The sequence below is a fragment of the Bacillus rossius genome, chromosome 2, assembly GCF_032445375.1.
Source record: "Bacillus rossius redtenbacheri isolate Brsri chromosome 2, Brsri_v3, whole genome shotgun sequence".
In the NCBI taxonomy this organism is placed as follows: Eukaryota; Metazoa; Arthropoda; class Insecta; order Phasmatodea; family Bacillidae; genus Bacillus; species Bacillus rossius.
Genome location: NC_086331.1, coordinates 73,488,124 through 73,500,938, shown reverse-complemented (window position 1 = coordinate 73,500,938; position 12,815 = coordinate 73,488,124). Strand labels below are relative to the sequence as shown.

At 33.1% G+C, this 12,815-nt stretch overlaps 1 protein-coding gene across 1 annotated transcript in view; it reads right to left on the bottom strand.

Annotated features, from left to right (window-relative positions):
• LOC134529374 (fibulin-1-like) overlaps nucleotides 1-10,795 on the bottom strand; it is a 539,830-nt gene extending 529,035 nt beyond the window's left edge. The window contains exon 1 of the mRNA XM_063363371.1: nucleotides 10,703-10,795. Coding sequence (XP_063219441.1) covers nucleotides 10,703-10,769 — 67 coding nt within the window. The 5' untranslated portion in view covers nucleotides 10,770-10,795. The remainder of the gene's footprint in view (nucleotides 1-10,702) is intronic.
• Between the last annotated feature and the right edge of the window lie 2,020 nt (nucleotides 10,796-12,815).

The following is a 12,815-nucleotide window of genomic DNA, read 5'->3' as shown; positions in this document are numbered from 1 at the left end:
TTATTTCATTTCTGTTCTGTTCTTTCGAGCTCGAGAATAATGTCATGTCGTGTTTTGTTTCAGATTGAATGTATTCCTTCCTTTTATCGATTATGTATTGGGGCAGTTAAGGAGTTGCTTTTCAAGAGCAGAACACTCTTCAATTCTGGACTTGTTTACCCTTGTACCAAGTGCCATCATAAAAACGGAAAATTTTACTTCCGTAGTGGCAGATGCAAGTGTTTACAGCAGTGACTTGCCTCATCCTCTCTCTTTATCGGGAGAAATATCTCTTTGGAGGGAGCTTTGGAGAGACAGGGAACATCTCCCCCAAACAGCAGCAGAGGCAAATCAAGAGTCAAATGAGTTTTTCCCAAATATAAAAGTTCTTTAACAAATTCTCGCTACATTACCAGTTTCCACTTGTAGTGTGGAGCACAGCTTATCTTCGCTTAAACTTATAAAATCGTACCTTCGTACGACAATGACGGAAGAGAGGTTGATCGGTTTGGCTGCCATGTATATTCACCAAGATATATCTGGCAGCCTACAACCTGAAGAAGTCATTGAAGAATTTGCTAAACGTTATCCGAGGAGACTCGCTATGCATTAAATGAGCAAATCAAATGTTGTGTGCCAATTCTTATTTCAGTGTTCACCTTGATAAGGCCTACTGTACCACTACAGTGTTACATACATGAAACTGTCTAGTTATTAGTTCATGTATGTATGTACTAGTTATGCCACGAAATTATGTTTCTAATATGTTAGGTTGAAATTGGTCAGATATGTGGAACTTTGAAATAGTGTCTTGTATGTATTTTAGTGTTAAGGTCTTACCTCTATGATTGTTGATTGGGAAAAATAAAAATAAATTCAAAATTATGATTATATAGAGTGGTTTTCCTTTAAAAAAAGACAGGCAAGATTATTAAATGTTGAATATTATGGAATTGCGATTTTGCTATGCAAGTTGTGATAGGCTAAATCATGAAAGTTGAGTAAGTCAAAATATCCATATTTTCTCAATGTGGCTATAAATGATTAAATGAACACATAGGCATACAACACTACATTTACATTTTGTGTGATAGATATTTTTTAACATATAATTTGTAATAACATCAAATTATGACGTAAACAATAATTAAATAATTAACATTTGTCGTATTTTACAAATTAAAAAACAATATTTTTTTTTTGTAGTGAAAGTAAACTTTGTCATTTATGATAACTATTTGTGCTACAAAATAAAATCACTAGTTAATCAAATCATTTGTAACTTAGTAGTCTTGGATTTTTAAGATGATATGCTGCACGATTTAACCTAGCCGGACTCACATGATTTCTAAAAAATTTTTGTTAAAAATATGAGGACTAAGAAATGTTTTTGAATAATATTGAAATGCATGTTGGCAACACTTAACCAGTGTGATCTACACATACATGAATTATTATTCAGGTGTATTGTTTGTACATTTTGGATGTTATAATGAATTTATATCATTTTGTAGAGTAAATAATTAACCATTTATGTGGAAAGACATTGGCCTCGCTTAAATTCGTGTTTATAAAATTTTAAACTATTTGTTTGGTCTTTTGTTTAATGTGTCAAAGTAATTGCTAAAATATTTAAAATTAATTTTGCTTCAGTTCCCATTAACAAGAATAAGATATGTGGTGTTTCTGTAAGTTTTGTTAAACATACAGAAATATATATATATATATATATATATATATATATATAATTGTAATCACATCTAAATAATTCAGGGTAGGGGGAAATATGTCACACTAACTTATGGGTGTCAGATAGTTAAGGCTAAGATCCTTAGTTTTGCAGCCTCCAAGAAAATTATTTCTCCCATGAATTTCGTAGTAGATAAAAAATACATACTAGACAGAATTGTAAATAAAACTTTGAATTTTGTAAATATGACGATAAAATTTTTTTCAAAAAATGCTTTCTTATTTAATTTTAATTTTGAAATTTGCAAAACTAAATATTAGGTATATATTTTAACGGTACACGGCTGTTACTTTGCACACAACTTAAAGGAGGTACAATGAACAATTCTGTCTAGTAATTTTTTTAATACAACGTACAGAATTTAAATAATCTGAGTATTAAATACTGTGATTTAACTGTCACTTGCCGCTGATGAAAGGAACGAGTTCAACAGTTTGCCGCTAGAGCTCCGATTAGTTCCGAGTTTACTCACTAGATGGCTCTAACATCGCAGGAGTTCAGGCGGGAATATTATCGCTTCGAAACGGTCAAAACACAACACTAGTATCAGCAATAGTAATCAATGAATTGAAAACCATCTCACGTTGTCGACAATTTCTATAGATATATTTGTCAGCTTTTCAGTGATGTAAATTATTATTAATATGCTTCACTTGTGACAAATTTATTCATAGAATATTTTTTAATTAAAATCATCTAACTACAATTACTGAATTGTTTTAGTAGATAGAGATTTATTTTAATAGTTGGGCGTCTTAAAAAAAACTTATTTTGGAAATACTAAAGTGCTAAATATGATTATAATATCTAACCTGTTTCGTTTACGGGCATCTACGTGAACGTCGCACATTACATTTTATTACAACATTATTTCACATATTATCTTAGTGACTTCATTATGTATTTTCATATGACTCTTTACCTTAACACATGAATGAATCCTGCAATCACGGTGTATTACAATAATAGCAAAATGGTTTCATATAATAATATAACTTGCAAAATCAATTTAAATTATTAAATTATTATTTATACTTCTATTCAAGAATCGTACATTCAAGACAAATAAATAATGTTTAAGATTTTATTAGAATATTTCAATTATTGTAAAAAAAATTTATTTGAAAAATGACAATGATTTTCTATTAATTTATTTAATTATATTTCTTTAGTTATATTTGTTTAATTGTGTTTCTTTAATTATATTTGTACCTCGACTTTAGCTCTAGTAGAATGGGCTATACCTCTGGGTGTAATGTTACATAAATGAGTTATGATCAAAATATTAATAGTTACTATTGCAACTCTATAATGATGTTTAAAAAAAAAAAGTAACTGAAGGACCAGCCGCCTATGGCAACTTCCTCCCGTAATGATTTAGTTATGTATATAACGATACAAAAATAAGGGCCAATCTCTCGATGCTGTCGTTGAACAATGGTTAACTAAAAGTCGTTTAAAATTACCTTTGGTTTTTAACAATACCCAAGCATTTATTGTATCACTAACCTTGAGCAGTTAAACATTTTCGTTAGTTACACAAGTTCGTTAGAAACACAATTACAAAGCAGTGGCAATTCTTTTTTTTTATTTTTCTTCTGGGGTCATGTAAAATTATGTTTGTAAACAAATATTGGCCAGAAAGAATTATATATTATATATTTTTCAATTTAACTTACGCTACATTATTTGCAACTATAAATTATCAAAGAAACATAAGTTCCAAGTGCGCGCACACACGCACGCATATGTATACATGTAAATACTTTTGAACAAGTGAAATTAGGAGTTTTAGCAAATAAACATTCAGGTAATTTTCCAAAATACAATTTTAAAGACCTTTATATTGTGTTCTTACATTTTCAGTTAGATTTGTTTAAATTATTTGGCAAATATTACAATCGAAAAACTTTTGTAAGTATGTCCAGTAATTTTTTTAGGTAATTTTATTTGTGTTACAAGAAACCCAAGACCTTGCTGAAGTAAAATTATTATGTATATAAAATGTGTTTAAATGGGTGTGTTATACTTAGATGAAATTGATCTAGAATTATATGAAATAAAATTCTATTGTTTTACCAGCCTTTGAGCTTTCTAGCTTACGTGAAATTGTTATAATTAAACTTTATTGCCTAAGTTTTGAATTGCTCGAATATGCAAAAAGTAATTCACTCGCTCACACACTGGCCTATAAAAATTCCAACCCACTACCAAAAGGGCTGGAAACTTGAAACTTGGGTCGCAGCCTCAATGAGTAAATTCGGAAAAGTACCGATTTTTATTTTCTAATTACTAAAAAAATAAAATTAAGAAATAGGGACGCACCTTTAAAATCGGTTTATACCTTCTTTCGGAAGAACGTTGTTGCAGAAATTATTGTTTACTTCTCATGCTTGTACAAATTGAACAGTACTGTAAATGTATTTGATGACATAAGCAATAGTAAGTTATTAGCTGATATTGAATACAAACAATTTTTTTCGTGACTACAAAAGATAAGGTTCTCTGCTTGGCGAGTGATTCAATTATACTAATGTCAAAAAGATGTTATCGGGAAAAAATAAATGAAGTTATTTTATACCATTGATTCACTACCCATAAAATCAAACCGCAAAGTCTTTGCAACTGGTATCTCACACAAGAAATATAAAACATATTCGTGCTTCATTTTGTATAAAAATAAAACACATTTCATATAATATCGGGAGACTGCCTTGAAAATCGTGCCTATCACCAACATGGCCAATCAGACTCATAGTCATGTTTACGATGGCAAGACAGCTATCAAACCAGTTCAGTTTATATGCAGCTTAACTGAAAAATTTATTCAATATTTTCGGGGTAGTTTTACGCTCAAAATTAATACAAAACCAAATCAGCAATCCTTGTATGATCATTTATAATACTACAAAAAATCTTCCATTTCCTTCGAATTGTATTGAGCACTAAAATATTGATTTACTTTTGGCCCAGGTTTTATTTGACGATACTCTGTAGAGTTTCGCTTGTTTGCATTGTTCATTTATCAGGTTTAATTCATGGCCAAATTAATTGAAGTGTAACACAAATTATTTTTATATGTGTGTCAGGTTAGGAATCAGAATGATGTACTAGAAAAAATATGTCCTATCAGTGTAATGTATGGTTGTACCCTTACAAGCGTTGAATATTTATGAAACATTTTATTTCTTTGATATTTAAAGCCGCAGACTTGTATTTTATTTATTTCATTTAGACAACAACATGCGTCCGTGTTTTCTACATGGCACGCTCTGTAATATTTTGAATGTTATAGTAAATTTGGTTTTTTAAAATCTGTGATTTATGTGCAGTAGACTAATTTGTAATTTTTTATAATTTCTTTTCACATTTTTAATGATCCATTTGCTAATAGTATATACACTTCTCCATTAATTATAATAAACACATATTCCATTATTGGAATTATTTCAGAATGGATATCACAAGACTACAAAAACTGTTCTTCTGCCAAATACCAGTTAAGAAAATTATCGTCAGAGAGAAATTACGTCTTATATCTAGGGAAACCTGTATTTCGCGAATACATTTTGTGTTAAGGTATTTTACAAAACACTGTAGATTTTTCTTGTAATTATTGGCTGTGGTCGGTGAAGGCTGTTTTCCCGCACTTGACGGGGCCAATGAGGACGTAGTTACCGTACTGCTGCACGCCCGCAATTCGCCAAACCTCTAAGAAAAAAACTACAGTTATGTGCGAAATAGCCTGACACGACATGTATTCGCTTTATACATGTGTCCTTACTTATATTGAAAAATATTTGAACATTGCATGATAATTTTAAGTATGAAAAGTACAAAATACTTTCAAATTTTATACATGGTTTTATATCAACTCTAAGCAGTAAAACATATACTGCTTATTTTCTACAAATTATATCTATACACGGCAACTGATTATGAATCACTTGAGTTTTTTTATAAAGCATCTAAGCCCTTGACTTCATAAATATATTGTTGGATAAATTAACTAAACTAGGAATACTATACAATGCAAAAAAACAGAAGAGTTTGATCTTAATGACATAAAGCATAAGCTATCTATTTAGCACAGCCTGAATAATTCATTCCCTATTGTCAAGACTAAAATTAAAAAAAAACCGCGAAAGAATCAGTATAAAATAACTATCTCATTATCTTTCCGGGAAACTCAAACATCATACAAACAATACGAAATATTCTTAAACGCAAGAAAGCATATTTTAAACACTGTAAATAACTTAGATTTTAAATCAATGGATAATAATCAGTCTGTAAAATTTAGTTTTAACGATGAGTTGGAAACAGAACATCAAACATATATCATAGGTGTTACTGCCAACAGAGAACTCTCGCAAACAATACAATTACCTACTGCGCAACCTGCAAGCTCCGGTACCTTCTGTAAAAAAATATATATATGTGTAAAACTTTTCTGGAAGTCGTACCACGGTAACGACTGATATATGAAGTCTTACTTCTAAATCTACTTATCTAGAGAACAAATTGTATTACATTATGTTCATAAAATTAACACCTTTATACTAATAGAAGTTTGCTCTTTTATTCATTTTTTTAGTTACGTGATAATTTATTTTGAGTTATAAAGGAATCCAACTTGAACAGTAAAAAAGAAAGGCTTTTAATGAACAAACCAACTAAGTTATTATAGATAACTGTTCAAACCATATAAGATTCATCCTGTTACATACATTTTTATATTTATATACATCTAATGTATAAACAAATCTGAAAAAAAAGGCAATAAATTCAGATTGACTTCATTATCGAAATAGAATAAAACACAAAATACACTAGCAGAGAACCACCAAATATATTGCGTAAGTGTTTCTGAAATGGAGTTAAACTTTAAAATTGCCTTTATTATTTCAAAAAAATAATTGAAAACTCCAAGAAAATGTAAGAACACGTCTTCTAGATATAATGGAAGATTATAATGCCGTGTCCGAATTCACCTGAAGAATATTCTTGTAGATACTTTGGAAGTGACTTCGCAAGGCTGTCAGAAATGGACGTGAAGTATGCTATGCAATACGCAAGTAAATGAATCTGTGTAATTCTCGCGTACTTCCAGTTGAAAATACGTCTTCATTTGAAAAAAAATTGGTCATATTTTATATATCATTTTAATAATTTAAGAGGTCGTAAAATAAATATAATTTATTTTGTATTTTACTGGTATCAATAAATAAATTGACAAAATTAATTTATGGATGTTTAAAACGAAGTTTCAGCAAACACATGTATATATTTAGCCTACCGATCGTTACTACAGAACAAAAGTACAATAATAATGTAAGATTCCTTAAATTCACGTGACAGCGATGAAGTGTTAAAAGAAAGGACTAATTTCACATGTGTTTAAAAATAAAATCCAAACATCCTTTTCGGCTGGCTAAACATTGAACATATCCGGATTCGTCAAAGGCAAGTGAAGTACGCAAGGTTGTAAACATGTAACTGCATTACTTTCTGATTAATTTTAATAAAATTATGCATACCTCCAAAAAATGTTCAGTTAAAATTAGTATTGTATTGGTGTTTGTATTAAAATATAATGTATACCGGGTATATTTTTATTGTTTTTTAAGGTTTGTTGACTTTTGTACCTCATGTACTTTTGGTGAAAAGTGTAAATGTAATTATGTACGTATTATTTATTATCAGGGCCCAAAGCATAACTTTATGTTATTTGGCCGAAAATGAATCGAAGTTATACTTGTATATCTAAGAAAAAATATTTGTATTTTGTATGAATGTAAGTATTTTATTATCTAAATTTTTATTACTTACAAATATTTTGTACTCATAATATCTAGTTTCTATTTGTCTTAAGACATAATCACATTATACACTCAGCAAAAAATATTTATTGGTTCGCAATTTTTCATTGTTACAATATTTTAAAATGTAAATTTGCTATTCAGCAATATCAAATTCTAAAACGTGAGTAAAAATTATCATTAAATTATATCAATGGCATATTTATTGGATTAGTATTCCTTGCTCCTAATCACTTACTCTGGTTGATTACCTTCTGTATAACCTCAGTCAGTGATCGTAATTTATGTACACCTTTTCCCCACTAAGACGATTCAGGTGCAGATTCTGGAGCAGTGTTTTTTTATGTACGGATGTGTCAATAAATCCGTCAGTTTGTGGGTGGTGTTGGGGGGGGGGGATTTCTACTCTTAAAATATCACTTTATCTGTATGCTTGATAAAATATCCTTTGGTTAGCTCCCTCCGAAATATTCTTATACAACCTATGACGTGTAGCCTACTCCTTAGATATTTTACTTCCAACACGTTTGATTGCGTAGAGAAGGCGATTCTTCGAGTATGTGGCCCTTTCAGAATTAAATTATTATTATTAGTTACAACTGATGTTTATTTCGAGCTTCTTTGACTTCCAGTTCATACATAAAAGACGAACTACCAGTGATGCTTGACGTCACCAGTAGGGATAGCGTGAAGGAGCTCCTCATTTCGCCAGACGCGACTGGCATACACACGTATTTATATTGCAATAATAAATTACTAAATGGTAGCTTATTTTTCGAAAATATTATTATGTTTTTTTACAAGAAGTACGAATGCCAGGACATTTACAAATAACATCGTTTTTAAACATCACATATAAAAAAAGGAAGTCTAATCAAAAGCCATAAGCTGCAGGTCAGCTAAAAACGGAAACCAAACATTTTTCTAGCTCTAGCCTCATGTATACATACTTAAAAACATAATACATTTAAAACACTAAAATTAATGCAATAACCTGCAATATTTTGAAGACAGATATTCAGCTACCAAATATTCTCCGATAGTATAAAAAGTTCACCTGTATATATAGTTGCAAAGAAAAATACAGTCCTAATGAGATATCAAATATAGCAAATAATACCGCTTTGCAACATAACGTCATGCTATTAGATGGTCAACGTTCAACTGTTTGTGTAATACACATACGCACACACCTGTGACAAAATGTGTAAAGAAATAAAATTTGTAGGAGCGCAAAACCTTTGTAGTACACAGTTAAAAATTATTATTTTTTTTTTTACGGGGGCAGGAAAACTACATTACTGGCCTACTTATTTAAATGTAACGGTTAGCTGTGAACAAGCGTTCTTGGAAAAGAGACCAAATCTTGATAGTTTTGGCCACATAATCACCGCTGTAAAACATACAATTTGTATATTGTATATGTGTAGTGCACCAAATTAATATTTATTATAATTACCTTGGGTTGCACTCGGTTACGTACGGATTTCTAACTGAAATGTACCAAAAATAGTAATATTTATTCTCTTGCGCTTTGTTGAGGATCGAGTAGTCTTGGATGGGTGTATGGGAAAGAGACAGAGAGGCAAAGGGATTGGAAATCTAATGCTCGCCGAGGAAGAGTACACCCTTCCCCACCCCCCTCTCCCAGACCGGTCGTAAACATGACACTTCGCTGGGCGATAAGAATTCTGAGAACAGCGTCCTCTTTCCCACCCCCCTTCTTTTTTCCGCGCGACGCTACATCGTTCAACCGTACTGCTAGTGCGCTCTGTTGAGGACAAAGATAACTACGCGTGTCTTTGCCCGCTCGCGAGAAACTCAGGATCTTAGCCTTAACTTCACATTGCCCTCAGCTGGGTCAAGCCCCCCCCCCCCCCCCCCAAATCTAAAATCCTGTATCCGCCACTGGATGCCAGCTAATATGGCTGGCATCTTAAAAGGATCGTTTAGGCTACAAGGTTTTTTTAAAGTAATTATTCGGAAATAGCAAACATCTCAATAAACTTTTAGTCCAGCCGGGAAACAATCTTCTGGAACTTTGGTTTGCTAACCAGATAGGTATTCACTTTTTGTAACGTTTGGCTCGCCGGTAATATATGGTTTCCAAACCAATCTTAAAAAAAAAAAGTCCCTAACATTTCCCTGACCAAATTTTTTTTTATTAAATTTCCATGACTTATTTTTTTAATAACTAACATATTTTTTTTTTTAATTTTCCGAAACAAATAAATAAATTTAAGCCTCCATCATTCCCATAGCTGGCATGTTTCAAACAGAACCTAGAATACACACACTAGGTATTTTATATTGTTTACAGGAGCGTACACAGAATTTCATTTCATTTGGGTATGGTGGCTACAACCACTTTGCCCGTTGTTTACTTTTAAATTATTTCCTTTTGTTGGCGGGAATGACAGATTTTTTTTAGGATTTATTAAGATTTTCGTGGTGGAGGGGGACGATGTATCCCAATCCCCCCTTGCATACTCTCCTGAGTGTGTAGCTATGACTATGCACTAAAACACCATCTAAAAAAATGATTCTACAGTCTCTAGAAGAAGCATATTGGAGCATGAAATTTTCCCCTCAAAGTGATATTACAAGGGAATTTCCGTGACTTTTCCAGGATTTAGTAAAAAATAACTAAAATCAACTAGGATAAGAATTTGACTGATTTGGCAAGCATTTTGTTTTCATTTTTATATTAATTATTGGCAGCTATTTCACTTACTCACCTTAAATATCTAATCATAATCAGCGAGTGCATAAAACATAACCGTTAACGTTTAAACTAGTCCCTGAGCATTACCAGAAAAAAAAACATGCTTCATCGAACAATACATGACCCTGGACCATCGTAGCCCTCTTTCTCTCCCACACAAATGAGTAACTAAAAATCTCTCTTTCCGACTCCAGTTTTCCTCCCAAAAAAGTACATATATACAAAAGAAATAAAACTATCACTCGTTAATTAATGGCACAAAAACCACTAGGTTCCAACCAGAAAACATTTTAAAACAACTATATCGCCCACCATTATTTCTCTAGCTAAAAGAATTATGCAAACGACATGAGCTAGTTGTAAAACAACTAGAATGGCAACACTGTCCTGCGGCCTGCGCAGTGGTAGATTGAGCTCGGTACTCACCACGCGCAGCAGCCAGGCCTGCCGCCAGCAGCAATGCCTGTAGGAATGCCCGCACGAGCGCAGCCATGCCTCCTCCGCTGACAACTGCGGCGCCGCAATGGCACTTACTAGACGGAGATTGCTCGCAGCTGCCGGGCACGTGGTGTGTGGATCCCCTCCCCCCCCCCCCCCCTCATCCACAAGGCGCCAGACAACCCCGCCGCTCCGCTCCACAACTGTCAAGAGGGCAGGCGCTCCCAGTGGGAGGGGTGGCCGCGCGCACTCCGTCGTGGGTACAATTGGCTATTTCATTACAGTGAAAGTTACCCAGGGGGTGGCTACGTCTGCATGATTACCTAGTGAACGAGTGAAGAAAGTTTTGTTGTTTAAACATTTTAGCTTTTGCTATAGGGCATTTGGTAGAATTGAATGGAATTCGAATTAACGGAAATGTTTTACCACGGTGCCGAAGTCGTCAAGATGGTGGACCCACGTGTAGCAACATAAATCCGTATAAAGTCACGTTTGTAAACACTAAGGAACATACCAAAAGTTTTGGTGTGCCAAATGAAACTTTGTGACAGTGAAACTACTCTGGATCATATTTGGTAAACTATAAAATTGATAGTAAAAATTAATTAAAATTTTATAGTAGGTACCTAAGAAAAATAGAAATTTCAATGACTATACTACCTACTCTCCTTGCAAAAATATAATAGACTCGTTAGTAGTCGGCAACACACCAGGCTAAGGTGCGGGGGCTCTGGGTTCGAATCCCGGGTAAGACATGGATGTAATATGTATTGTCATCGTCTCCTTGGCGCTTACCCATACACCAACCACTACAACTACATTTTAACAACGACGCGGGGTTACATATAAAAACAATATTACGGGTGGGAAGATGATTGGTGACTGTCAAACTTGCCAGTGTGCACCCACCATTTTTAAATTTAAAAAAAAAGTAGCACAGCGGTAGAGCACCTGCTTGTAAAACTATATGGCGAATTTTTGACGTAGTTCAAACTTCGTCACGGAAAAAAAAACTTTTTTATTAATAAAATAGTATAATATAATTTAATTGTAATATCGAATCATTTCATTATGGTTTGTTTGAAGGAAGTATTTACAGACTTATTTCAGTCGTTTAAGCAAAAACAAATATACAAACACATACTAACTGATATAATATGCGTTTTAAAAGGTTTAAAATTAATTGTTTAGTGATGCCATAAAAGTATAACTTCGAACGTTAGCGGAAACTTTAAATATTAACTGTTAAGTGAATTTTAACAAAATTGGCAGTATTTTAATAGAATTCCTTGTCGAAATTCAGTTATAAAGTCGGGGTTTAGAGTTTTTTTAAGTCTTATTTTTTCACTTTTATCAGAGCCGTCTCTAATATTTAAAAATTTACATATGTTTCGTGCTGATATTTGCGAGAGATGGTGGCAAACAACGTTTACGATTCTGGCAACGATTTTTAGCGGCGGCCGCAGAAGTACGTGTGTGTTTAGCGCCAGAAATGTTGATGTTTGAAAAGCGAATATTGATATTATTAGTAGCTAGAATTATCACGCTCGGCATTATTTTGAAGAATTCTATATTCAAAAACGTGTCTGATGTTTCGTATTATAAGTTTATTTTCAACATTAGAAACATGAGAACACATGAAATTGATCGTTACCGAAGTAGATGTTTACACTTCATTGGCGAGTACTGAAAGCATCGATCAATTTTTTTCGCTCATGATCTGTGCTATGTTGGTTAGACGCCCAAAACGTTGGCTGGATTGTGTAAACAGTTTTAAATAACTGTAATGTATGACTGCGACTGTGTTCAGGGGCGCAACAACTAAATTTCCAAAAGGGGGCAATATACCTTTTTATAAAGAATCATCGATCCCCCCTATTGAAGTGGGGGGTCCGGGGGTCCTCCCCCGGGGAAATTTGTATTTCAAGGTGGAAAATGGTGCTATTTAAGCAGTTTTATGATCTAAAAATTGATTACACAGCACTTTCTTTGACCCCGTTTGACCCCACTTCAAGGTTTCAGGAAAGGGGGGGGGGGGGGGTCAAAATACCCTTGCCGCCCCCCCTTTTGTTGCGCCCCTGACTGTGTTTAATTTCGGATA